Source organism: Nyctibius grandis, chromosome 15 (assembly GCF_013368605.1).
Source record: "Nyctibius grandis isolate bNycGra1 chromosome 15, bNycGra1.pri, whole genome shotgun sequence".
Lineage (NCBI taxonomy): Eukaryota > Metazoa > Chordata > Aves > Nyctibiiformes > Nyctibiidae > Nyctibius > Nyctibius grandis.
In genome coordinates this window covers 9,419,133-9,431,548 of record NC_090672.1, presented here as the reverse complement: position 1 = coordinate 9,431,548, position 12,416 = coordinate 9,419,133, and the positions used below count along the sequence as shown (strand labels likewise).

Here is a 12,416-nt window from a genome sequence, read left to right as displayed (position 1 = left end):
AACACAATATTCCAAGCCAAAGTTACAAACAACTGTGAGTGAGACAAAAGAAAGATAGTATCTAGGCCAGCCCCCCACTCCCACTCAGGAATCAAAGTGGAGTTTCAGATTCAATATGGCCCTGATAGAGGAAACTGGTATTAAAAACAAAAAAAAAAGGACCCAATGGTCAAAGGTGCCTTTTCTATCTAGTGACAAGAAGTATTTTAGTAGTAGCTTTTTTGAGCTAAGCTCTGGGACAGCAAGGAAGAAACATGTTTTTAGAAACATATTAACAAAATTGCTGTTAAGCAACTGAACTAAATTAAATCACAAATTTGTATTTAAAAATATGAACACTACATTAAGCTTAATTTCTTGAGATAATTATAATCAAATAGCACACTACCTGCTGTACGGCTACATCACTTTGTGAAGTTTTCAGTTAACTGGACTGCAGTATACAATCAGTTACCCTCATCCCAGCAGCTATCACAGTATTTTGCAAGAAAACCTAAACAACTCTTGAAGGAGAAAAAAATCATGGGGTTGTTTTTCATATCTAAACACGTATCTCAATACTACAATCTTCTGCAAAACATCTCACAGCAAGTATGTGTCTCTATGTTTTTACATCATGCATGAATTTAAAAAGTGTGCTATCACACATTTTTGAAAATTACTAAGCATCAGACCTTTTAAGTCCATTGAAATTTTCAAAGTAAGACCCAGCACTGTTACTGACTAGCTAACCTTACGCAAAGGGAAATATTCCCAGAAAACTTCCCATAAGGCAACTGATCTGGAACACATACCTGGTTTTTTAACATATACCTACAGAAATATCAAAGGACATTTTACTAATTTTTTCTAAAATAGTCCTTAAAATCACCCATGTACATTTAGGATAAATATAATTTTATATTCAGTAGCTTCACAAGACAAGCTTTTTACTAACAGCAACAGCAGAATGAGCAGTTTCTAGACATTTCAATAGCTCTTGAACTAATGTGTTTAAATATATAATGGGATATACTAAGATAACAAAAACTATAGTTTTAGATTTGCAGTGAATATTAGCAGACTGCATTGATGTTTTTGACAGTATGTAACCTCCAAAGTAGTGGATCACATTACACTGGTAATTACATTGAATTTTCAATGACACTGTAGCCTCCACAGAAGTGCCACTTACTACATTAAATACAAACCAAGCAAAGAAGTAAAACCAAAATAACTGTATGCTACTTAAAAATGTTTCCATGAAGGAAGGTTAAACAACCCAATTGTAAATAGTCTATCCACTGCTGCTTTTAATGTGATATATATTTAATGTTATGATAAAACAGTTCAAAAGTTGGTTACAAAGTTTGACAACATGTAAACTCTTCTGGAAAGAACATACAGGAACTAACTCACAGAAGGAAACAAAATCAGTTACATTTCAGATCACTGAAAAATTCCGAACTTAAAAAGCATTTAGTTTTCAATTACAATGCTCTAAACATTAATGAGTGACTAGGGAGAAACTAGTTCAATAATACACACAGATTAATTTATATGTAACAAATACAGACGTACCTCACATTGCAGTAATAGTTTGCAGACTCACTATGTTTTTCTCTTACCTACACAGAATTATTTTTAGACAGTACTAACTGTAAGCCTTCATTCTATCTAGACAACCTCAGACTAACCAAAATGAAAAAAAGCAGAAAAAACCTTTAGGCCCAAACAGAAATCTTTACCTTGTGTGAATATGCAGAAAATGCAACTAAATAATAAATATATATATATTGTGCTTCCATCATGGGATCACGCCTAGACATCAAACTATGTATTGAGGAGATCAGTGCTAGTTCATAACCATTCTGAAAGAACCTGAATTACCTTTACACCACAAACATGCAACGTAATGTACAATATTTTAAACAGCTTCTGTCACATTTCACAGTAGCAGCTACGTTTTCCAAGAGCTAAGTATATCATCTAACAGACAAATTTTAAAACTATTTTCACTACGAAGCTTAAAAAGGAACTTATTAATACTATAAATCCAAATATTTGTAGAACAGTAATTAAAATGAGTAGAGCAAACAGACAATCCTAGAAGTCCTATTCACAGATTTTTTCCCCTGATTTATTTCACATCAGGATTTATGAGCATTGCATACAATCACTTCAATATTGTCACGACTTCAAAGACCCCACTATTTTTAGCTTTCAAACTTACCTTAAAAATGTACAAAATACACGATACAACAAAGCCCATTCATTTTTGCTTTTTCATGTTTAAGATTACCTGAAGCAGTTGCACTACTCAGTCACAAAACCTGAAGCACAGAAGTGCTAAGCAGATGAGTATTCAGCAGCAAAACCAAGGTTTGCTTACCTATAGTCTGAGTAGGTTTAACAGAATTGGGCTTGTTTTCTTGAGGGAGGCTTTCAGAATTTCGTGTTGCAAGAGGCTTAGCTATAGGAGCTGTAGACTTATCATTTGTGTCTCCCGTCCAACGAAGAGTAAACTGAAGTGTAGGTCCCTGAGAAAATGTTTCAAACGGAGGCAATCTCTGTAAGGAGAATCAAAAATAAACCAGAAGAATTATTGTCTTCCCATGTACAAAAACAATCATGAGAAAATACTCACAGAATGAGGACAAATGTAATTTTTTAATCACTCAAAGTCCTTGTATTTTCACCATATGCATACACATTTAGATATAGTAAAAAAAAAGCGGAATAAGATGACTATGCAGTTTCCTGCACATTACTGAGCAACCACTTCATGGACATACTGTGGCACACATATTGATCTTTGTGAAACACTAAACAATAAACAGCATGGTCTCTGACTAGAAAGAAAACAGCACTTACCTACCAGCCTGCTGCCAATGTACTTCTCTTTCTGCTGACACCTACTGCTAATTCTGTAGTCCAATATTTTATATTAATACACAATATACAAGGTTTAAAAACCACCCCACTGTCTGCTGTAGAAATGCTATTGTAATATTCTCTTGTGGATATGTTCTTATATTCCACTCACTTATCAAGTTACTAGTAATAAAGAAATAGAAGAGACCTAAGTCAAGTCCAAACTCCTATTTATCAAGTATCATACCCTAAATTTATCAATGAGATTACAGAATCCCATCTTAAAAGTTCTTTATTATATTTAGGCCTCTTTAGTTTACAGAAATGCTATTGCAAAAACAGAAAACCAATGACAGTGTGCATATCAGATCTGAGTGATAAACATATTGGCCATGACCCTTTTCTCTTGTCTCTGGGGTAGCACCTCCAGCAGGAAAAACCTCTCTCACGTTCTCCCAACAACAGAGAGGAACTATATCCCTGTCTCAGCTTTAACAAAGTTACAGCAATTTTCTCTCTCTCTCTCTCTCTTAAAGCACATTTACATGTGGAGGATCTCCTCCTATGATCTTTCTAAAAGCTGTTTCTAGCTTTTTCAATTTTAATTTCTTTAACACAGTTTAACAGAATCAGAAGCAGTATACCAGGTAAAGGCTGAACAGGATAATACATCTTATAACTATATTTTTACTATATACATTGGATAATCTCTGCTTTTTTCATAATTATATAATCATGTTGGTACACAACTACTTTGCAACCATTTAGAATTTTTATATTGTCCTCCTCAGTCACTTACAAGTGATACTCTCCCAGGACAAGGAAACATGTGACTATCTAAGTGTATACAATCACCTGCACCCACTGTATCACCGAGTGTTGATTCATCCCAGTCAACAATTTCTCTCTGTATACCGCTTTCTCCTACACTGACGCACCCTCTTCCTTTCATCACTAAATTTCATCAGTGTTCTCTTAAGGTACGAGTGTAAGATCACACCTATGAAAGCTCTGGGTTCCTCTTTCTTTCCCCAAAATATTCCACTTCTGCAGTTTGTTCCTTTTGATTCGTCCAACTTGCATTTATTACAATAATAAAACATTTAATTTGCCTGATTTTATAAGACAGAAATTCAGAAGTCTTTGGAAGAGACAGCTGCCATACCTACAGTAGTTAACATCTGCTTGTATTAACGATCTGGTGTAGCCAAAGCTTTCCTAAACCAAGAGCTAAATTAAAACTTATGTCCATACATCCTGAAAGAGCAGCACTATTTCCTGTTCAATTTAATCCATTTTCAGAGGAACAGCCACTCTCTGCACTTCGAATTGTGTTCCACCTTAATCCAGACCATTTTAAATGAAGACGGGTCTTTCAGCCACTAAAACAATCCACACCTTCCCATCAAGTATTGTTTCCCATGTTGCTCTTTTCTTGCTAATGGGACACTCTTCCATTTCCTGCATGGCCACTTCATATTCCCCATCCAGAAGTTGCAAGCGCCTGTCAAGACAAAGTACGTATTATGAGTAAAGCAGCTCATTTTTACTGTTTGCCTATTAAAATGTAAATATATTTCACAGTAACTAAGTTTCCACAAAGCTAAAGCAGATTTTGAGGCAACTCTATTTGGCAACTAAGTGTGAATCTTAGGTAAACACCATCCATAATGAAAAAGTTGTCCAATGTCAAACATTAACGCAAAACCCTCCATCCAACCAATTCCAAGAGATGTAAGAAAGCTATTGTTAATACGAAATTAATACTATGATGGGAATCTTCCTGTGAAGAAACAAAAACCAAACTGAATGACACCCCCTCCAAATAATCTCTTATTTATTCCTGCTTTATTAATAACTACTCTGTTCTAGCAAACCAATACTACCTCTCTCAGGCCTCCAAAACTAAAGGATCATATCTTTGTATCAGAGCCATGTCAGATGTAACGTTTAGTGGACCTCAACATAGTAAATTTAAAGTATGACTTCTCAAAAAGCGAACAAACAAAAAAAATGCTTTACATAGACTAGAATGGGTAATTCAAATATGTTAACCAACGTGCTACATTTTCATTTGCCTCCTTATCTCACCCTGCTTCCTCCTATGTAGCAGTCTGTTCAGCCAGGCTTGAGAAATTCTGATTTCTACTTCAATAGTTTTATTTTGTTGCCACTTGCTGAACAGCACAGGAGAAGCAAAAAAGAAAAAGCAGTCAATCATAGGTATACTCTCAGAAAAACATTTCATGGATACACGTGTTTTAAAGATATCGACACAAATCAGCGAGTAATATCAATTTATAATACAAGCTCACTTTCCCAAGATTTTGTGTTTTTCCTTTTGAGACATTACTTTCTGAAGCAATGGCACTGAATTCTTGACAATGGATCATAAGCTACAGAAGCATCATTCAAAATAAATGAGTTGTCGCTAAGTAGAGAAATTCCACCTGAACATATGGAAACTGTTACACAGTTTGAACCTGGGAATTATGCCTTGCAGAAAAACATTGTTTCTGTTTCTAGAGCTTCAGTATTCCACAGTGAGAGCTACTGGAACAGGTAAACTACAACCTATCTTTTTCTTTTACACGCAACCTATATTACAGCAGAAGCATCCCAGCAGAATAAAGTTATAAACACACCAAGTAAGCCATCAGAGACCTTTTGTTCTATTTCTTGACAGCATCTTGCAAACCACTAACTCCATCTCTTACTCTATTTAGAACAGTAACAGCTTCAAAAGGTAAAAAAATAAACATATAGCTAGAGAAGATAATGGCCTTAAGACAATAGTTTTCCTAGATCTGCACAATATGTGCAATCCTTTTCCAGGCCTGGAGTCCCAGTAAAAAAAGTTTTAAACCGTGACAAAAGTATTTTTCAATTTCTCAATCAAATAGAAGATTGTAACTCCAAGAGGTTAACATAAATGAATAGCTGATACTTTACAAAAATCCATCAATAATTAATAAAATTAATAGCTTATATTTTGAAGATGGCTTACATAAAGCAATATTTTTAAAGTTTTTTTAAAAATACCAATTTTTATGCATGATTTGGTTCTGCTGCAAATTAGACAGTGTCACTTATACAGCTGCATGGCTGAAAACATCCTAGCTTATGTATCATTGCTACACAACCACCTAATGGTTTATATCACGTTTAGCATATTAAAGTTCTCCAGTGGAATTAAGTCATAGAAAAGAACAAAATATTGTCAAGACTTGTAAGAAGATACAGATTAGAGAAAGACATTCCTTTAAAAAAAACCTACTCAAAATATATAAGACTTCTAAAATCGTATTTGGATAAATGACCATTTTGTAAGAATCACTTGGAGCGATGTTTTAAGCCAATTTTTCTTGAAGCTGTATTTATATTTTTACTAATGAAGAAATTATCTAGACACCTACCTCCACCTGGGATCTACATTTGCCATGGATAGAACGCTTATTTTCATATACTATATTTTGGCTGTTGCTGGTATTATCATCTTCTGCAGGACAAAGAACTACAATGTCCACTCACTAGTAAATAGTATGCTACTTATCTTCAGAACTATCTGGATTGCTCTAAGCTATAGCTGCATTTGAGTTCACCCCACTCCACCTTCTTTAAAATATATTAAGTAGTGTCAAGATAACAAATATTGAAATATTTCATCACACTTAAACTACATGACAGAGTAAGCCTATTGCGATTTTAACTACTTGTTTGATTTCACTGTAGTAATGGAGAACTAATTTCTTCTTTGGGTGCTAGCAGAATAAGATCTGTGACTGCATTAGCAAGAGTCTGGGCATGGAGAAAATTATGCCACCAAACAGAATGTAAGCAGTAAGCATGTTTCAGAGACTTTCTGTTAGTTTTACTTTTTAATTATGCTGTCACTGATCTTTAACAGAACCACAGAAATTACATCTGTCAAAAAAACTGACACAGAAAAAAATGATGCATATTAACAGGACAATATTCAAGTTCATAACAGGGAATTACTTACAATTGTCACTGAACAGGTCTCAGTATAAAATGTGCATTATGAAACCTGTAGACTTTTTTTCTTTTAAAAAAAAAAGACAAGCTAGGCTCTTATTGTAACTACCAACTAAAAATGCAGCCAAAGACAGCCAACACCGAAAACAAAGAACAAACAGAAACAATATTTATTTTGGATAATATTACCTGTTTTTATCAAATACAGTCATTTGTGCTACAAATGTCTTTTCCCCATCTTCACGATTTGAAGAGTTTCTTTTTCTTCTAGCTGGAAGCTCCTCATTGACATCTGTACATAAGAAATATGATATTATATTATTATATAAGCACAAATTCAAAAGATCAGACAGCTTCTATGCAATTATAAAATAGATCTGGCTTCTGATTACGTCAGATGTGTCATACAACAGAAAAGGACATAGTATTTAACAGCTCAATGGCAATGGGAAGGGCACCTAGCTTAGCAGTAATCCTATTTTAGATGTGTTCACATATATTTATAGTTTCGTCACAGCAGCTACAGGGCTCTCTTACATCATTCACCCCCCAACAGTGTTGCCTCACACCTTCACCATCACACGTTAGTAAAAACTGGTGTTAAATTTACACAAAAATAAAAGCACAGTTTCTAGCTACCAACGTTATTTTAACTCTATCTTGAAAAAGACTGAAAACAAATGAAAGCAAATTCAGTCACTCATCTACTACTGGTCCTTCTCAGGGCATGACCTACGCTGCAGATCAAGACAACTGTACACATGCCTACAAGATACACCTTGTAAAAGCATATTTAAAGATTGAAGTTACCAATGTTTTCATTAGTTTCGCCATTGATCAGTCCATTAAACTCTCTTCTTCCTGGGCGAGTTACTCTGAATAACAATGAGTAAGACTTCACCATATGGCTGTTGCTTGGTTCAAACTCATTGCTGGAAACTGCAAGCGATGGGAAGTTGCCTGGTTTTATTTGGCTGAGGTCTGGGTTTAAAGGCACCTGCTTTTTACCTGTAGGAACCTGTCTTATCGGACAACTGACATCCTGTAGGAAAACAAAAAAGTTAGGGTTTAGGTTTTTAGAATACAAAGTAAAGATGTTAAGTGTTAAAATTCATTTAATTTTTGAATTATACTTGTTCTGCCATCTTTTTGAAAATAAGCCTTGTAACAGATGTAAATAAAATCTGGAATAACAATCCCACGTTTTAAACAGAAAAACAGATATTTGAAAGTATAAATAAAACCAGCATTTTATAACCACTTCTCGCAGCAGTCATCTTTCTCCTAAGTGATTAAATTAACACTAACATGGGGCATTCAGAAATATTGTAGAACAGTCATTAATGCTAATTTAATTCTGTTTACCCATAGAAATTAAATGTTTTGGTTATATATATATTTCAAGGGCTTCCTATCTTCTCCTTCCAATATTACAAAGTGCACTTTGCGCTATCTGGGAGATAAAGAACCACTTACCTAGGATTTATTATATTCAGTATCTCTCAAATAGATCACTGAACACTGTGTAGTATTGGAAAAACAAGGCAAGATGGCCTAAGTATGAAACTTGCAGCAAAACATTTCAAATAACCATCCATACCTCCTGCTTTTACCATATTTATCCATACTATAGCAAGCAACAAAACTGGCCACAAGCAATATTAACTCTTACAAACATGTCAAAACAGCTTAACATTCTTAGGGAAAATATACAAAGTTCTGACTGCAAATCTTTCCCTTTTTGGTTAAAAATTACAGCATGCATTACTGAGCCTCCCATACTCCCATAGCTGTGAAGATAATTGCCAACTGGAGTAAAACAAACATAGCTAAAACAGCAAGCAAATTTAAAGATGCTTAAAAAAAAAATATGAGAATTGTTTATGAGTCATAGTAGCTACAATCTGCAATAATTGAGATGATCAATGTAAAAAACATAGGCCCAGAAAAAGCAAGGAAAGAAACAAGACTTGGCAGATGACTGGGGAATTCAAAACAACTACAACTTGTTCCTTTTTATTTCTAAACTCTAAAAGGCATAGACTATTTTATGATTTTGTGATTGCCTGGTTTACTTAAGCCTCTGGACATCACAATACAATTAATAGTTTAATGTGATACAAAAATTTAAGTAAAAATAGAGGTGGCTGAAATTCACAATGAGTGAATCTGACTTACAAGCAAGCTAAATTCAACAAACAAAGCTTAATTTTTTTTTAAAACTTCCAGCTATTTCTTACAAAGCAGAGCAAAATCCATATATGTATACTTCCCAGTCAACAGAAAACAACTCAAATAGATTAGGTCTTAAGTTAGAGACTAAATTAATCTCAACAGAAGCACCATTTCACCATTACCTTGTTGCATGGCAATGTGAATCAGAAGTTCCAGAATCAGGTAAACATTTCTCTTTAATATATATTAATAGATTGTCAAATCATTTTTACCTTTCGTTTCTTGTGGCAAACTTTCACAAGCAGTACTTCCAGGGTTACAGAATTTTGTTCATTCTCTGAGTTTTGTGATGGCTTATCTAAACAGAAAAATACTTTAAGTTCTGAAAAAGTGAAGATCCAGTCAATGGTGTAAATCAACCTCTAATTACTTTTTAACCATAGGTACTTCCAGGCACAAACACGTCTAGTCAAACTCTAAGTTTCAATTCTCCCCAACCTTACTGCAAATTCCCACTTGAGAACATATCCTACCTAACTATTCTAATACTAGCAGATTAAAAAGCATAGTTGATATCTAATGTTTAAAAGACCAAGCTTGCTACCTTTGGCATTGCCAAAATCTTTTTATAGCAGAGAAAAAGGATCTGGGCAGATTTAAGGAAAGTCAAAATACACTAATTACCCACAAGTCAAATTATTTCCTATAATTTTTTTTCTTTACAGCTTGCAAACTCAGAATTTGGTTTGCTTCAGAACATAAGATCCAGATGCTACCAGACAGGAAAACAAAACACGATAATAACAAACTTAAAGATTATGTAAGGTTCAGTATATGGAGAAGAGCTGTTAAAGGACAAAAGCAACAAAGCATGTCACACTTCTGCTTTCGCTGAAGGAACAGAACCCTTCATTGTGGTCTGGGAAGTTCAATATTCCAATTTTGAAAGGTAAAGCCTTATGTGCATAAAAGACACAACAGAATGACTCCAAGTCACTAAAACATGATTTCCATTGCTTTTGTAATCGCTGACATGGCCTTTGCCTCGTTTCTAGGCTCTACTTGATAAAATTTATTCTCACAGTTCTTTTTTAAATTAAAAAAAACACTGAATCTTTAACTATTTGAAGGCTGAGGGGTTTTTTAAAGCTACTTCAAATACCCCAAAGACACACTCCCATAAAATCACTTTCTTCAGGAACTCCTCAAGGTCTTTTTCAGTTTGAATGGATGATGACTTGAAGTATTTTTCAAAATCACTGTTTTGACTAAAAGCCCAGAAGGCTTATCTGCTTCACATTACAGTTATGCTACAATCCATTTAAAGCACTATGGAAAGTATTGTAACGAAGGGGACAGACGGAGCTAAAATAAGTTAAAATCTGCATCCAAACAGCAGAGATTAAAAATATTAAAATATTCCCCTCACAGATCTATACTAATTTCAAAGGTGCCAGACAAATTAACAGTATAATGAATGAATTAGCAAACATACCATTTTTATGGAAGAACCCAGTAAACGTAAGTTGCAAATGAGCAGACAAGCTAAACAGAAAAAAGAAAGGAAATGTTAGAACAAGTAAGTATTTTCTTCCCACAGCAGCCACTCCACTCCAGTCACTGGTGTTCAGGACAGGTCTACACGAGGCAGCACTATAATGCAGTGGTCCATCTTTCTACCTTGGAAACTGCCTGCATACAGCAGTTGCAACTGATGCAAAGCTGTAGACCAGTCTTCTCTTTACAACTGATTCTCTCTGTGTATTCTGACTTGATATCTTAAAAAAAGAAAAAAAAAAAAAAAGGTAGAGGTTTAAACACTAGAGTAGAAGGGCACTGTCTGAAGACATGAGATCTTGCCTTCACAGGCAGGCAAACACATTTCCTAGACATTCATCATCAACAGAGATGAGTTTTGGTGAAAATCTTCTACAACTTCACCCAAAAGCACGCACTTCATATCAATTTTTTTTTTTAAACAAGTATTTTAAGTTTGGTAAGCAGAATCTTTACAATGGGGAAGCTACAGCCATAGAAAACAAGATTACTGGTCACTTCAAGTCCACATCATCTACAATATATGCAATCAAAATAGTAATTGCATCTGTTTTGTTTCACAGCATTGCAGCTCATAGTCTAGACTATTCTGCTGACTGTGGACTCATTTCAAATTGTTAAATTCAGAATACATTTCAGCTTAAAGCAAGTATTGATAAACCTAGATTAAAATAGGTCTCAAAAACACTTAGTATTTCTGAAGTACATAGTATTGAACAAAACATCATCTGTTCCACTAAAACACCAGATACAATTTTGAGCACCTTCACTGACTTCTCAGGAAGATACAACCTGACATTCAGTGCCTCTTTCTAAACACAAACATTCCTGAGAGCACCAAGATTAGTGAAAGCGCCCAGCAGCTTGAGCATTCAAAGGACTGCATCTATACCAACTTGCATCATTCATCCATGTTACTTTTCCTGGACAATTCTAGACTAAAGTGCTTTTCAATAGTTTTGAAAGCACAAAAACCAACACACACAAATCAATATTCTATTTTGTTTCAACATGATCCTTATTCTTAAAAAGAAAGTATTTATCTAGCGAGCATCCACAATATATGAGGCAAAAGATAACTAAGAAAAATAATATACAGTAAATCTATAAAACCTCTTAGAACACAAAATTTATAGATTTATTTCATACTAAATTGTAGCTAGCATGGTTGCCTCTGAAGTAGGCTGATTATTTGTAAACACTATGGAAAAAGAACAGCTGGTTAAAAACCAAGCAAACAAACACACACCACAAAAAACCATCTTAACAGGTCTTCACACATTCCAGCAACTTCGGTTACTCTTCAAAATGTCTGGTTTTGTTTTAAAGTTTCCAGAATGCTTTGCATTTCATGATCTATCAGTACATCAAATAGAAGGGTTTTGGCAAATTATCTACGGTCTTTCCACCAAAAAAGAACACAAAGCCAACCTGCAGTACTAAAACGGATCTCTGATTGAATTGAATAGATCAGAACAAAATTATTCTGGAAGTTTTACAATGGATTGGTTAATTTCCGTGATACATCCACAAAAAGCTTAGGTGTTTAATTCATACATGAAGAATATAATTTTTAAAAAAGTGATGGTCATCATCTACCACACACAAATATCAAACACACTGTATGCTACGTCACTTCTCAGTGAATAAGCTTTTTATACTATTTTATTTCAGCACTAGGAAACTCATAAAGAAACAACACACCAGGCATATTTGCTACGCCTGCTTTTTGCCATCATTACAAAGACAGGTTAGGATGAAACTAAACTGAAACGCATCAGTCCCAAGTTTCACATCTCTGCTGAACTTTGACTTTTGACAAATAAAATATGGCA

At 34.5% G+C, this 12,416-nt stretch overlaps 1 protein-coding gene across 1 annotated transcript in view; it reads right to left on the bottom strand.

The window, feature by feature from the left end:
- The window catches only part of SUZ12 (SUZ12 polycomb repressive complex 2 subunit), a 30,935-nt gene that overhangs the window by 8,996 nt on the left and 9,523 nt on the right, over positions 1-12,416 (bottom strand). The window contains 6 exon segments of the mRNA XM_068413123.1: positions 2,372-2,549; positions 4,252-4,357; positions 7,039-7,141; positions 7,660-7,891; positions 9,297-9,382; positions 10,520-10,569. Of these exon segments, the coding sequence (XP_068269224.1) occupies positions 2,372-2,549; positions 4,252-4,357; positions 7,039-7,141; positions 7,660-7,891; positions 9,297-9,382; positions 10,520-10,569 (755 nt within the window).